Here is a 13,990-nt window from a genome sequence, read left to right on the forward strand (position 1 = left end):
TTTACTGAAGTCGACATCGTTTCCCCTCGGAACTCCAAAACCGACAAGCGGGCTTGAAAAGAATGTCGTATTTACAAAAAAAAATTGCCACTATTTATCAGAGCCAGTAACTACAAAAACAGAAAGAACCTTTGGGTTTTAAGCTTTCCTATGACCCTTGAATGTCTCAAGTGTTAGTTCCACGAGGAAAATTGGCCAAAAATAAGCCTAAAATCACTTGATTCTATCTCTCTTGTTTTAAAAAAATCTCCAAAAATAAATCATTTACACTATCCCTCAAAAAACTAGAAATTCTTCACACCTCAGTGCAATCGAGAATTTGTTAGTGGTCAACAACTGTGTGATGTAATTTTTCCAGCAGAAATTAAACAGAATATGAGCCTGAAATTGGGACATTTTATCAAAATCACAAAAAAAAAAACCTAGAAATTCTGCACTTGTCAATGAAACTGAAAACACATTATTGACTCAGCTGCGAGACATTTTTAGCGTGCTGGGTTGAACTGCAGGCAGTGTTTCCACAGAGCAGAGAGCGACAACACGGCAACAAATTAGAGAGATTTAGAGCACAACAGAACAAACTTGATCACTAAAATAAATCCTGCATGGCTTGTAAACAGTCTACAGAAGAGCAACTTGGTGGAAGACACATTCTGCTAGGAGAAACATCACTTAAGCTTGATGTTCAGAGTAGTTTATAGAGGTAGGAAATGTAGTAATATAGCAATAAAATGGGGGGCGATTTTCTCTCCAAAACTGTTAACATCTGTGGAGTCCAGATTTTTTTCTTATGCAATTTTTGTGAAATAAAGAAAAAGAAAGAAAAATTACTTTATTTATGATTTATGGCATAATTAAGATGTTCCACAATAATGAGGGAAGTCGGGTAATAACACCTCTCACATTGCACACATTTATTTATTCCACTGAAGACAAAAATATTGATAGTAAGAGAATTTAAATTAAAATACTGGAATAAGATGGTCAAGTATTTTCCTGACTGACAATGAATAAATGGTGCATTACAGTAGTTTTCCTCTCAGCAAGAACACAATTTCTGCACAAACAAGAGCTACTACACAGCTGTGGTTCAGGTGAAGTTGAAGTTTGTGGCATCTAGTTGCCCAAATTTCTCTTCTCATTTCTCACTTCACTCTCACGAAAATATAAAATCCAGAAAAAGCACATTCAGAATAAACGTAATGGACATACCTCCTAGTATCTGCTCCATGTTGTTCCCGTTGTTACTCGTCGCCTGCAAGGAAAAAAAAAAACACTGTTAGAAATGTAGAAAACAAATGTATACGAGTTTGTAGTTTGCAGTTATTTGATGCTCACGTGTTTCAGAGCAAACAGGCTGGAAGTTACAGCGTCCATGACGTAGATCAAAGCGTAAAGCAATGAGTGGAGGATACGAGAGGTGAACTGTGCGAGTGTTTGTCCTGCGAAAACCATTTAATCCTCTAATGAGCTCAGAGACCGAGACAGACCGTCTGTCAGCAGCTGATAGAAAACAAATCACTACTATACCGTAGACCAACGCTAAAATCTTCAATTTACAGACGTAAAAACTGCAAAACAAGGATTATTCAAGCAGGATTCCTTCATTAAAGTCAAACCTGACGAGGCCGAAATAGATAACCAGAGCTTTAATCTTGCAGGAAGAGAGCACCTGCCCACAGCAACAAGATGTGGATTCTCAGTTAAACCACTCCTACTACATTCCTGCCAGCTTCTTTACAACATGAGAACGCTTAATGTACAGATTACACAACAGGTCAAACAGTGTCCACATTTAGCCTTCGGTATGCACGTGCTCAGTAGATTTATTTCTACAGATATTCAACCCTCCTGGAAGTTTTGTCCTTTTATTGCTTTTCTATGTTGAATTATGCTTCCCATCATGATGCTGCCCCCACCGTGCTTCCCATCATGATGCTGCCCCCACCGTGCTTCCCATCGTGATGCTGCCCCCATCGCGCTTCACATCGTGATGCTGCCACCACCGCGCTTCACATCGTGATGCTGCCACCACCGCGCTTCACATCGTGATGCTGCCACCACCGCGCTTCACATCGTGATGCTGCCCCCATCGCGCTTCACATCGTGATGCTGCCCCCATCGCGCTTCACATCGTGATGCTGCCACCACCGCGCTTCACATCGTGATGCTGCCCCCATCGCGCTTCCCATCGTGATGCTGCCCCCATCGCGCTTCCCATCGTGATGCTGCCCCCATCGCGCTTCCCATCGTGATGCTGCCCCCATCGCGCTTCCCATCGTGATGCTGCCCCCATCGCGCTTCCCATCGTGATGCTGCCCCCATCGCGCTTCCCATCGTGATGCTGCCCCCATCGCGCTTCCCATCGTGATGCTGCCCCCATCGCGCTTCACATCGTGATGCTGCCACCACCGCGCTTCACATCGTGATGCTGCCCCCATCGCGCTTCACATCGTGATGCTGCCACCACCGTGCTTCCCATCGTGATGCTGCCCCCATCGCGCTTCCCATCGTGATGCTGCCCCCATCGCGCTTCACATCGTGATGCTGCCCCCATCGCGCTTCACATTGTGATGCTGCCCCCATCGCGCTTCACATCGTGATGCTGCCACCACCGCGCTTCACATCGTGATGCTGCCACCACCGCGCTTCCCATCGTGATGCTGCCACCACCGTGCTTCCCATCGTGATGCTGCCCCCATCGCGCTTCCCATCGTGATGCTGCCCCCATCGCGCTTCCCATCGTGATGCTGCCACCACCGTGCTTCACATCGTGATGCTGCCACCACCGTGCTTCCCATCGTGATGCTGCCACCACCGTGCTTCACATCGTGATGCTGCCACCACCGTGCTTCACATCGTGATGCTGCCACCACCGTGCTTCACATCGTGATGCTGCCCCCATCGCGCTTCCCATCGTGATGCTGCCCCCATCGCGCTTCCCATCGTGATGCTGCCACCACCGTGCTTCACATCGTGATGCTGCCACCACCGTGCTTCACATCGTGATGCTGCCACCACCGTGCTTCACATCGTGATGCTGCCCCCATCGCGCTTCCCATCGTGATGCTGCCACCACCATGCTTCCCATCGTGATGCTGCCACCACCGTGCTTCACATCGTGATGCTGCCACCACCGTGCTTCCCATCGTGATGCTGCCACCACCGTGCTTCACATCGTGATGCTGCCACCACCGCGCTTCACATCGTGATGCTGCCACCACCGTGCTTCACATCATGATGCTGCTACCACCATGCTTCACATCATGATGCTGCCACCACCGTGCTTCACATCATGATGCTGCCACCACCATGCCTCACAGTGGTCATGGTAGTGATGTCAGTAAAACTCAATTTTGGTCTAATCCAACCAAATAACATTCTTCCTTCTTCCATCAGAAAGATGGAGACTAAGTGAAGCTTCTAACACCAACTCTCGGCATCTGTGTTAAATTAGCTGAGTCACTTTAAAAGGAGTCAATGTAATCGCTCATTTTACATTTTTAATGAATTGACATTGTGTAGAAACCCGTTTTCACTTTAACATGAAAGAGCCATCTTTTGAAAATTCTTGTCAACGACCGTGGCTGACCATGATCACAATAAAAGTCTTTCAAGGGGAGTGAAAACTTTTTATAGCCGCTGTATTTCTCGTAATCTCTTCAGACTGAGCCGTTTCTGGCTCGTACACCTAATGAGGATTTTGGCTTCGGTTGAGCTTCCTGCTGAGTCCTGACAGGCTCAGAGCGTCTGCAGGCTTCAGCAAGTCGAGCCGGGAGAGATTTCACAACAGAAAACAAAGCCAAGGTGAACACAGGTCTGATTTACTGAAACACGGTGTGAAAGTACGGCTCAGACAAGTTAAAGCTCATCTGTGAATCATGCTTCAGCACTTCAGCTCTGGGAAGAGTCTCAAGCAAAACATAACGTTCCTCTCGCTTGTTTTTGTGATTTAAAATGACAAGAGATGTGATATTTTCAGTATTGTTATCAAATCCCATCAAAGGAGAAAAACCAGCAGAGAACTGATCTGATTAACAAGAATTATCTGTGTATCCAAAGCCTGACTCACCTTATTTACAGAGGTTAAATCAAGCTTAGCCTCGGCAAATTAAATCTTTGGTGTCTTCAGCCTGACTAGAATACTATCAATTCTTGGTTTTAATAATTCAATCAATGATTAAAATATGTTACCCTTACATCCAAATAACTCTAGACTGTAGTTACTGGCAAGTATCAGATGTTTTTACAAGGTTTCTCCAATAAATATCAGACAAAATAAAAACCTGCAGCAGTTAGATCCATGAGCATTTCCAAAATGAAGGAATTAAATGTACTTACACATGTAGAACAGCAGCAGTAACTTTCATAATTACTTTATGTTTTTATATACAAATTATCCCCGACATGGAGACAGGATTGGTCAGGTAACGGCTTCAGTTAAATAATTGATGTCTGGACATTATTTTACTGTAAGAGGTCAAAATATTTTCTGTTTTATCACAGATGTGTCCATTTCACAGTCTTAAAGCAGTGAGATTACTGTGGCAATAATGTTTTAATTAGTCTAATCACTGAAGTAACAACCAAAATATGGCAACAGGAAGCTGAGTTATATTTATGTTGCTGTACACATGAATATTTTTAATATTTACGAAGTATTAAAATAGTTCAATGTTGTTTTCAGCTGCACAGTCAGGATGATTATTGTTATTATTATTATTATTATTATTATTGTATTTTTGATCTTCATTGGTGGATTTTTTCCATTTAAACCAAAACGGCATCTTCTACTGACTTTTTATTGCTAGAAACTGCAGCCATTTTAAGAGTTTAAAAATAAGTGTAAGATATTGGGGATACATTATAAAGATTGAAATAAGAAAAAAAGACAAATTGGTGACGTGGGAAAGTACTGAGAGACAGACTAAGACGTTGGTAATTTATTGGTAATCTGAAGTTTGTTGACATTAAGAAAAACAGGTTTAAGGCCAAATGTCTTATCTTGTAAACCACAACCAACACATTACTTAATCCCTCTGTGCACTGGATCCATAAAACCTGGAGCCTCTGTTGATTAGTTCTAGTAATTTGTAATAATTCCACAGATCATCTGTGATCCTAATCCTCCGCCAATCTGCCATATTTCTGTAAACCAAACACAAATTACCTCACGTTTTGACAAAAACAGAGGTCTGATGATAGCTTTAGGTTGTAGTATTTTCAGTTTTTTTTGTTTCCTCTACACCAGGGCTGTCAAACATGTGGTCCGTGCGCCAAAACCGGCCCACCAGAAGTGTGACACAACTTTGTAAAGTGTAAAATTCATAGATGGCATTAACTGCAGATTGTAAATTTGAAAAATTATAAACTGAAAATAACTTCTAGACCTTGACAAGATATTTTGATCATGAAGTAAAATACTACATGGCTCATTATTCTTTTGTCATTTTGTGTCTGACTTGTCGTTTGTCTCATGTTTTTGGTGGTTTTGTTTCTCATTTTTGTTGTTTTGTGTTTTCTTTTAGTCTCACTTGCGTTTGTCTTAGTTTTTTTCATTCTCGTTTGTGTCGTTTTTTTGTCTTTTTGTCTCACTTGTGACATTTGTCCATTTTTTGTTGTTTTATGTCGTTTTTGTCGTTTTGTTGTCTGACTTTTGAAAAGTAAAATACTATATTATTCAGTTCCAGATACCTGTGACTAAATGTTTTATTCCTTTGTAGACAAACTGTGATCTAGTCGTAATATATAAATGATAAACTTCGTATTACGAAGCTGTAACTTCAGTTGGCAGCTGCTCAACCCAGGTTAGGAGTTCCTTGTCATCCTGTGTGTTAGTATGTGCTTTGAGGTACTTGTTTGTTTAGTTTCTTTTGTTGGTTGTGGGTGTTGCTGGCATTTAAATTTGGCTAAGGACTTAGTTGTTTTGTTTCTGTTTAGCTAACTTTATGACTCTGTTAGCCTTCATTTGGCTTTATTTGGTTGTTTGATTTAGCAGAGCCCACCAGCCCTGCTTTCTTTGTGCTGTCATTGTTCTTCTGTAAGCAATAAACTGCTTAACCAAATCAATTACCTAAGTTTTTTTGGGTTGCACCCAGCTGACACTAGAACAGAATTATGGAGGCTGCATTGCCGACTATAAAAGGAGGTTTGAGAAACATTTTGGGTGCAAATTCAGGACTTATGTCGCTACACAGCATTTAGACCAGTTCCAGAAAGAACAAAGCCATCATATGGGTGAAATCTCAAAAAATGATGAGATCGATGATGTACTTTGCTGTCTCTCAACAGTTATGAGGCAGGATATTAATGGTAATATTAGGGCTACAGTACGACCACACCACATGCTGAACATTGCAAAGTTTACATGCACAAGAGTCTCATTACATAAAACACAATATGAAGTGACACAAATGAACTTGAATACATGTGCCTCAAATTAAAACTCACATTTTTCCCTTTTTCTTCTACAAGATTCAGTTGAAAAAAGGAACGCAAAGTCAGCTGTAGAGAAATAATTCAGCTATACAAAGAATAATGTTGACCAAAATTAAGTGTTACCACCATAACAGGAAACAACTAATTACTAAATTTGACTAACTAAATTTGACCATTAAAATCTGTACCACAAACATCTGTAGGACATGCAAAAGAAAAATATTTTCAATGCCTTTGTCAGCAGTGCACCAAATAAAAAAGTTTCAAACTCATTTTTTAATGTCTATCAAAAGGCAGATGTTCAGAAAGTGAGCAGTTCTGGCGTATAATTGTAACAATATGATGCATTTTTTTTTGGTTATTTTGAATATTTTATCATTTTCCCTCTACAAGATACACTAAATTCAAACAAGAAGCATTTTTTTAAGTATTATTTTGATGCACAGACTTGCAAACAAAATATTTCTGTAAAATATTGAAAATAGTCGCTTTTATAACTTTTATGTTACAGCGTTAATGAACACCAACGTGCTGAACATTAACATTGACTTTGAATTCATGCCCACACTATCAACAAGTCTAATTTGACCTTTATTAGGCCTGTTTTTCTAACCCTTTCTTTAGGAATATGACTATTTAGCTGCTAAATGCTCCATTATGTTCACCAGCTCATTGCTAAACGTGTCTTTTTGCAGTTTGATGCCAAGCGGGTCGAGTACAGTTGGCTTTTAGAGCATTTCACTCACTTCTGTGGCTGCAAACAACATACTAAAAGTGGTGAGAGTGAACCAACATGGTTAAATTAAAGGCTGTAAAACCAAACCAATGACACTGTTAACATGTACACAGTCACGAGATTCTTTGTTAATATAAAAATAAAGATCATAGCAGCGTAAAAATCCAGCATCTCCAAATATTGCCACTGAAAACTTAAACTTCCATCCTTTAATAAGGCAAGAACCAGACTATAATAGGTGACGTAATTGTGCCAAGCGTACGGGACAGCAATCATTAATTATACACAACATCCTAAATCATCATCTGTTCATCAGCAGCAGGCAGGAAAAGAAACTCTGGTTGGAAGTGGTTTTAAAGAACAAGGAGACGAATCCCAACAAAAGAAAGAGCGGCTCTATTCCCAGAAGGGTGGATTATCCTCCGGGGAGCAGCTTTGTCGGGTGGAGGCTGGTCTGTACACGAGGAGGGGGTGTAAACATGTGGGGGGGTCGGCACGATGTAAACAAGCACATGAGGCCCGGCTGAGTCTCCGGAGACTGGATCAGTGGAGCAGCCAGACAAAGAATCTGCTTCTAATCCTGATTCTGTTAAAGCTTCCGCACAGACAAAACAGACACTTTAGTGTCTAAGACAACACCCTGTTTTTACATTAACTAAACAAAGAGGGGAAAAAAGCACCTCTAGACGCTTTAACACACCCTCACAATAACGCCGGTTAAAGTGGGCCGACACCGTCACAAAGAGCCTCTGATGAAGTCTATGAAGTGGTCTGTGAGAAGCTGTTTTCGCTGCAGGTACTTGTTTTTTCAGTTAAAAAGGCTTCATTCAGACAACAAAACCAGGCAGAGAAAGAAATACTGACAATTAAACGTCATATCTACCTCTGGGTGAAGAAGAGCGGAGTGTGAAAGATATAAAAAGCCACAGTGGATGAAGAACAGCTTCAGTTTGATGTCTGGAAGCAGCTCCGGAGGACAGACTGAGGCGGCTTAGAGCCTCCGGAGGTGGTTTTAGGGAGGAGGAGGGATGACCGGGGGAGGCGACAGGGAGCAGGTGGTCCTGGGGGGTAAAGTGTGCCGGGGCGCTACAGACGGGGAAGGGGGAGGATATTAGGGGAGGGGTTTCAGATTTTTTACTGTGTCATGGAGCCACCAAGCTTCTCTGCAGGAGAACAGGGAGTGACGGAGGGGGAGGAGGCACAGCTGGTGTAGGGAGGAAGGAGGGATGATGGAGGGAGGGAGGATGAAGGCAGGAAGGATGGAGGAAGAAAGGAGGATGGAGGGAGGAAGAAGGGAGGGAGGATAGAAGGCGATGGAGGGAAGATAGAGGGAGGATTAAGGCAGAAAGGAGTGGGGATGGAAGGAGGATGAAGGGAGGAAGAAGTGAGGATGGAGGGAAGATGGAAGGATGAAGGCAGGAAGAAGGAAGGAAGGAGAAAAGATGGAAGGAGGCAGGAGTGGGGACAGAAGGAGGATGAAGGGAGGAAGGAAGAAGGAAAGATGGAGGGAGGAAGAAGTGAGGATGGAGGGAAGATAGAAGGATGAAGGGAGGAAGGACACAGGATAAAGGGAGTATGGAGGGAGAAAGAAGGAAAAACGGAGGGAGAAAGGATGGAGAGAGGAAGGAGGGCAGACGGAGGGAGGGAGGATGGAGGGAAGGTGAAGGATGAATGGAGGTTGCAGGGTGAAGGGAGGGAGGATAAGAGAGGAAGGAAGGAGGATAGAGGGAGGAAGGAGGAAAGACAGGGTGGAAGGAGAGAGGAAGGAGGAGGAAGGGAAGATGGAAGGAGGAAGAACAGAGTGAGGAAGGAAGGTGGAGAGTGGAGGGAGGATGAAGGGAAAAAGGAGGGAGGAAGAAGGAGGGACGAAGGAGGGAAGACAGAGTGGAGGCAGGATGAAGGGAGGGAGGATGAAGGGAGGCATTTGCTGATGTGTGAGAGAAAACATGGTGGATGGGCTGAAGGGGTGAGGAGCAGATGGAGGACAACAGGGATGATTGATGAGGTGGGGAGGGGGAGGAGGGCCTGAGGGAGTTTCAGATCAGCTGTCTGCAGTGATGAGCCCAAGAGGCTGAACTGTGACATCATCTGAACCCGACAAAGAGGCTGGAGGTCGTCCTGGTCTCTACAGTGGAGGTTATTGTACGAGGCCCGACGCTGTGTCTGCTGGCCTCCATAGATCTGTTGTTACTGCTCCAGGATTTCCCCCAAACAATCCCTGCTTTGGTAGGAGAAATATGCAATAAAAGACTCCCCTGACTCCCCCGCAGAGCTGCTTCATCCCACTGGTAAAAACCGCAAACAGGAGGTCAGTGTGTGGCAAGTTTCTCACTTTAATGGCCATAAAACAGTCGTTTCTTGGGAAACATAAGTCTGTAAAAGACCAAAATCACCAGTATTTTCTGTGAATGTGATGCCAGATTCATTATTGCTGCTCAAACTCCTTCAGAAAGGAATAACATACTTTTTATGCTATTTCACAACACATCTCTCAGATTTTTAAATAGAGACATCAGAAATGCACATTTACATGTTGCTTATAATGGCCTCAATGTGACATTTTATAAATTAATAAAAAATAAATAAAAACACATTTAACAGGAAAAACACTGCGTTTCTGGCAATGCCATATGGGGAAATGAACAGCCTTTGTGGAGCACTGCATTGTTTTATGGTGTTTTTAATACATTTCTGTCATATTTATGATCCACATATGGAAGAACCAGCACTTACATGCATGCTTTTTATTTTATTGTTATTTTTCTACTAATATTAATGAACAATTACACTATCCCCTGAAAATTCCCCCACTGTGGGATCAATAAAGGCTCATTTCATCCTTCAGTGTCCAGTGATTTGAAAGATATTTTTTAGTACTTCAAAGGTGCACATTTTAACTTTGTTTAAAATAGAGTAGGTTGAGTTTCTGCTGATTGTGGCTGTTCAAACTGCTTCTTAGAGCCTCATAATGGCTTTTAACGTTCTCCTGCCGTTCTAAAAGCTTCCCTGTGTCGAAGAAACTCAGCGGACGTCGCTGCACCTCCAGCACTTCTACAGATTCACTCGCCTCCAGCTGACACAAAGTTAAATTCCTCCACTTTTATGCTCCGCAAGAAACAATTAGCTGCCTGAGGAGCATGAAGCAGAACTCAGAGATATTTCCTGCAAGTCAGCTGAGAGTGTGTGTGAGTGTGTGTGTGTTGCACCATGTGACTCTCAGCATGACAGCACTGCAGGGATTCCACCTCTTTGAGAACAAGACACTTTTTTTAACTGTCTTTGCCTCAAACTAGTGAGAGTCTTTAAGTCGTCTTGTTGGCGATTAAACTAAAGACAGACTAAACTTTCACTACACCCATTTTAAAACAAGTCAAGGAGCGCTGACCAGCAGAAATCATCCACACAAGTTGGTTAGTTGGATGAATAGACATATCATTGGAAAAAAATAAGGTACTCAGTAGTCAATACAGGTTACATTTGAAGAAAAATAATATGGGCATAAATCGTGCTGGGAAATAAACAGAGGGAGAAACTAAAAAAAAAAAAAAACTATAAAGAACCTACAAAAAAAATATAGAAACTAATAAAAACCTATGTACAAACTAATAAAAAACTACATAGAAGTTAATCAAAACTATATAGAAACTAATAAAAACTTAAATAAAATTAATAAAAACATATAAATACTGAATAAAACCTACATAAAAATTTAAAAAATATAGAGAAACTGAGAAAAAAGTATTAAAACTAATCAATAAATATATCAATATTAAGAGAAATCAAAATAAAAATTAATAAAAAAAAATCTTTATAGTGTTCTCTGTGGTTGCTCCATTTTTTTATGGAATAACTTGTCTTTACACTTTAGACAGAACCCGCTACTGTCCATTTTTAAAACTCATCTCAAACACAATTTTATTCCCTGGCTTTCCATCCAGCATGAGACTTTGATTTTATTTGTTTGTAGTGCCTTTATTGTGCATTTCTGATTTTATTTGTTTTACTGTTTTTATTGTATTGTATTGCCTTGTTTTGGATGTACAGCACTTTGTTTCAACTGTGGTTGTTTAAAGTGCTGCATAAATAAAGTTGTATTGGATTGGATTTAATAAAAACCAATAAATATCTATATAGAAAACTAATGAAAACCTATATAAAAACTCATAAAACACCATATAAAAAATAAAAACCTATATAAAAATCAATGAAAACTTATATAAATATTGCTTCTATCTTAGCTAACTCTATAGGTTTTGTTTTTAAGTTTACTGTATTTATCTGTATTTTTAAAGATGCTCCAGTGCCTTCATGTCTTTGTCCTTGGTGCCGACTTCTTATTTCACACAGGATATGTCAAGGTAAAAAGAAGGATTTCCATGAATTGATTTCCATTTAAATGCATGAAACAGTGACATCTGTCTGAGCTTGTTCCTGTTCTTAGCTTTCCTCCATCTAAAAGCATGTTTTTCTTTTAAATATTTACATTTATTTATCTGTATTTTTAAAAGCTACTGCAGTGACACGTCTTTGTCCTTGATGCAGACTTCTTATTTCACTCATGATGTGTCTTCCAGCTCATAAATACCTCCATGTAGACATGTTGGGGGGGGGGGGGGTATTTTTTACAGCAGGGTTCTTCAATCTTGCAGCTGGTGGAGCTAAATTTAACTGCTTTATATACTGTTGGACTCAAAAACCAATGACAAAGCATCACAGTTTATAAATTTAAAAACTTAATCTGAAAAGGAATATGGATAAATGTTGTTTTTTTGTTTGTGAATCCAGTGTTTGATTTCATGTGTACGGTGAAATATCAGGAAAAGCTGCTTCCCCATCACAGAGAAGATGAGCAGGACTCACCTGGTTCTCCAGGTTCTCTCCTCTTTCAAACATCATCTTGAGGCTGTTCAGAGGAACGCTAGGCTTCTCACAGTCAGGAACTTCAGCTGATCCGGTTCCCTCCTGAACCTCCGACTCTCTGCTGGGCTTCGCTTCCATATCCGACAGATCCTGAGCCGAGCGGCTGGTTTCACAGGGAATCTGGTTCTCCGACTGTGTAGTGGGATCAGATATGTTCTTGATCTGTGATGCTGCCGTAGGTTTGGCTCCTGCTGACAGATCGATGTGGTTCTGAAGGTTGTTGGAGCTGCAGGATGAAGCCTGAGGTTCGGTTCTGAGGCTGGGCGGTTGTTGTTGTTGCTCCCAACGCTTCTTTAAATCGCTCAAGTTTCCGCTGCGTAGCGACGAAGGCAAAGGATCCACAACCTGCAGAGAAAAGACAGATAAAACACATAAAACTGGTCAAAACCTTCTACATTCTACAGTTCTATTAACTCAAAAAAAAGTCTCACGCAGTCACACTGGATCCCACTGAAGACAATCTTTTAAAACAGCTCAGAAATATACATACAGAGGTGTAAAAATTCTAATAAATTCCATAAAACAGCTGCTCACTGCAGCTTTCAGCAATTATTACTCAAAAAAGTACAAGCAAGACATTTGTTATGGACATTTTAAAAGGTAGATTAATAAAACTTTGATTTTCTGGTGAGTATTTAGAGCTCTGGACAATTTATGTGGGGCTAAATTGAAAAAAAAAAAGTACAAAAACTATTAAAAAGCACATCACTGCTGCACTAAAACCTAAAGGAAGAAGTTACACAATGTTCTTGACACACATAACTTAAAATTGTGACAATAAAGTGATTTCCCAAATACAGATGTGACCTTTGGGTTATTTTTTAATTCTGAGGTAAAACTGAATCAATGTGAAAATAAAATAAACATGAAATAAATGTGAAAACAAGTAGGATGATATTTTTGCCTACTCATGTTTACTTTATTGTAGGTCAATTATATTTTATTTTAATTGAATTTAAATTCTATTTTAAATTATTGTTATTTTAATTTATATTCTCTGCTTTTTATTTCAGACATGTCATAATACCACAAAGGCAAAAGAAGAAAAAAATAAATCACACAAAATGAAAAGGAAACCATAAACTAATGTCTGAAAACAAGAAGGATGATATTTTTTGCATACTTACTAGTTTAGTTTACTGTAGTTAAGTTAGATTTTCTTTATTGTAATTGAATTTAAATTATATTTTGAAATCTATTTTACTTTTTATTAAATTGTTACTTTAATCTAAATTTCACACAAAATGAAAAGAAAATGAAAACCTTAAACGAATACCTGAAAACAAAGTAGGATGAAGTCCAGCATATTAACTCCTACCAGTCTGAACATCTCATATCTTACTGTTGAGGAGCCATAATAAAGCAACCAAGGTGCAACAATATTTATATTAAAAGAAGACAAAACAATTTACTGAAGTGTTTGTCCTTCATACGTTAAAGTCTGAGCTTTTCTCATGAAGATAACAGGAAGTTTGCAGCCGAAATAATGAAGATAAAACAGAGTTCAGTCAAAACCAAACGACTGCAGCAGATGCACCAAGGTAGAGATAAATTCTGCTATAAAATACATTTTAAGAAACCTAAAGAACACTTTTACTGTTGTACATTATTATGTCTTAGAAGCAGAAATTTTCTAAAATATAGTGAATCATTAGGTGTCTTCTTTAGTCTGACAAGGGGACAAAATCAAAGTCATAGAGGGAAAAGAAAGACAGAAAATTGTCACATTATAGAGAGACTAAAATAACGTCCACCAACCTGTAAAGTTTACATCTATCTGTTCTTGACTTATAATGTTGAATAACAGCCAGAAAAGTGTTTCTGCTGAACATTATGTGAACCTGACTCTTGAAATTGTGGATATAAAATCTGATCGCCTTATCATTTTATCATATG

At 40.1% G+C, this 13,990-nt stretch overlaps 1 protein-coding gene across 1 annotated transcript in view; it reads right to left on the reverse strand.

Moving 5' to 3' along the window:
- The window catches only part of lima1a (LIM domain and actin binding 1a), a 36,315-nt gene that overhangs the window by 8,107 nt on the left and 14,218 nt on the right, over positions 1 to 13,990 (reverse strand). The window contains exons 4-5 of the mRNA XM_022220168.2: positions 12,035 to 12,439; positions 1,213 to 1,255 (exon numbers count right to left, since the gene is read on the reverse strand). Of these exons, the coding sequence (XP_022075860.1) occupies positions 1,213 to 1,255; positions 12,035 to 12,439 (448 nt within the window). The remainder of the gene's footprint in view (positions 1 to 1,212; positions 1,256 to 12,034; positions 12,440 to 13,990) is intronic.

This window comes from Acanthochromis polyacanthus, chromosome 6, assembly GCF_021347895.1.
Source record: "Acanthochromis polyacanthus isolate Apoly-LR-REF ecotype Palm Island chromosome 6, KAUST_Apoly_ChrSc, whole genome shotgun sequence".
In the NCBI taxonomy this organism is placed as follows: domain Eukaryota; kingdom Metazoa; phylum Chordata; class Actinopteri; family Pomacentridae; genus Acanthochromis; species Acanthochromis polyacanthus.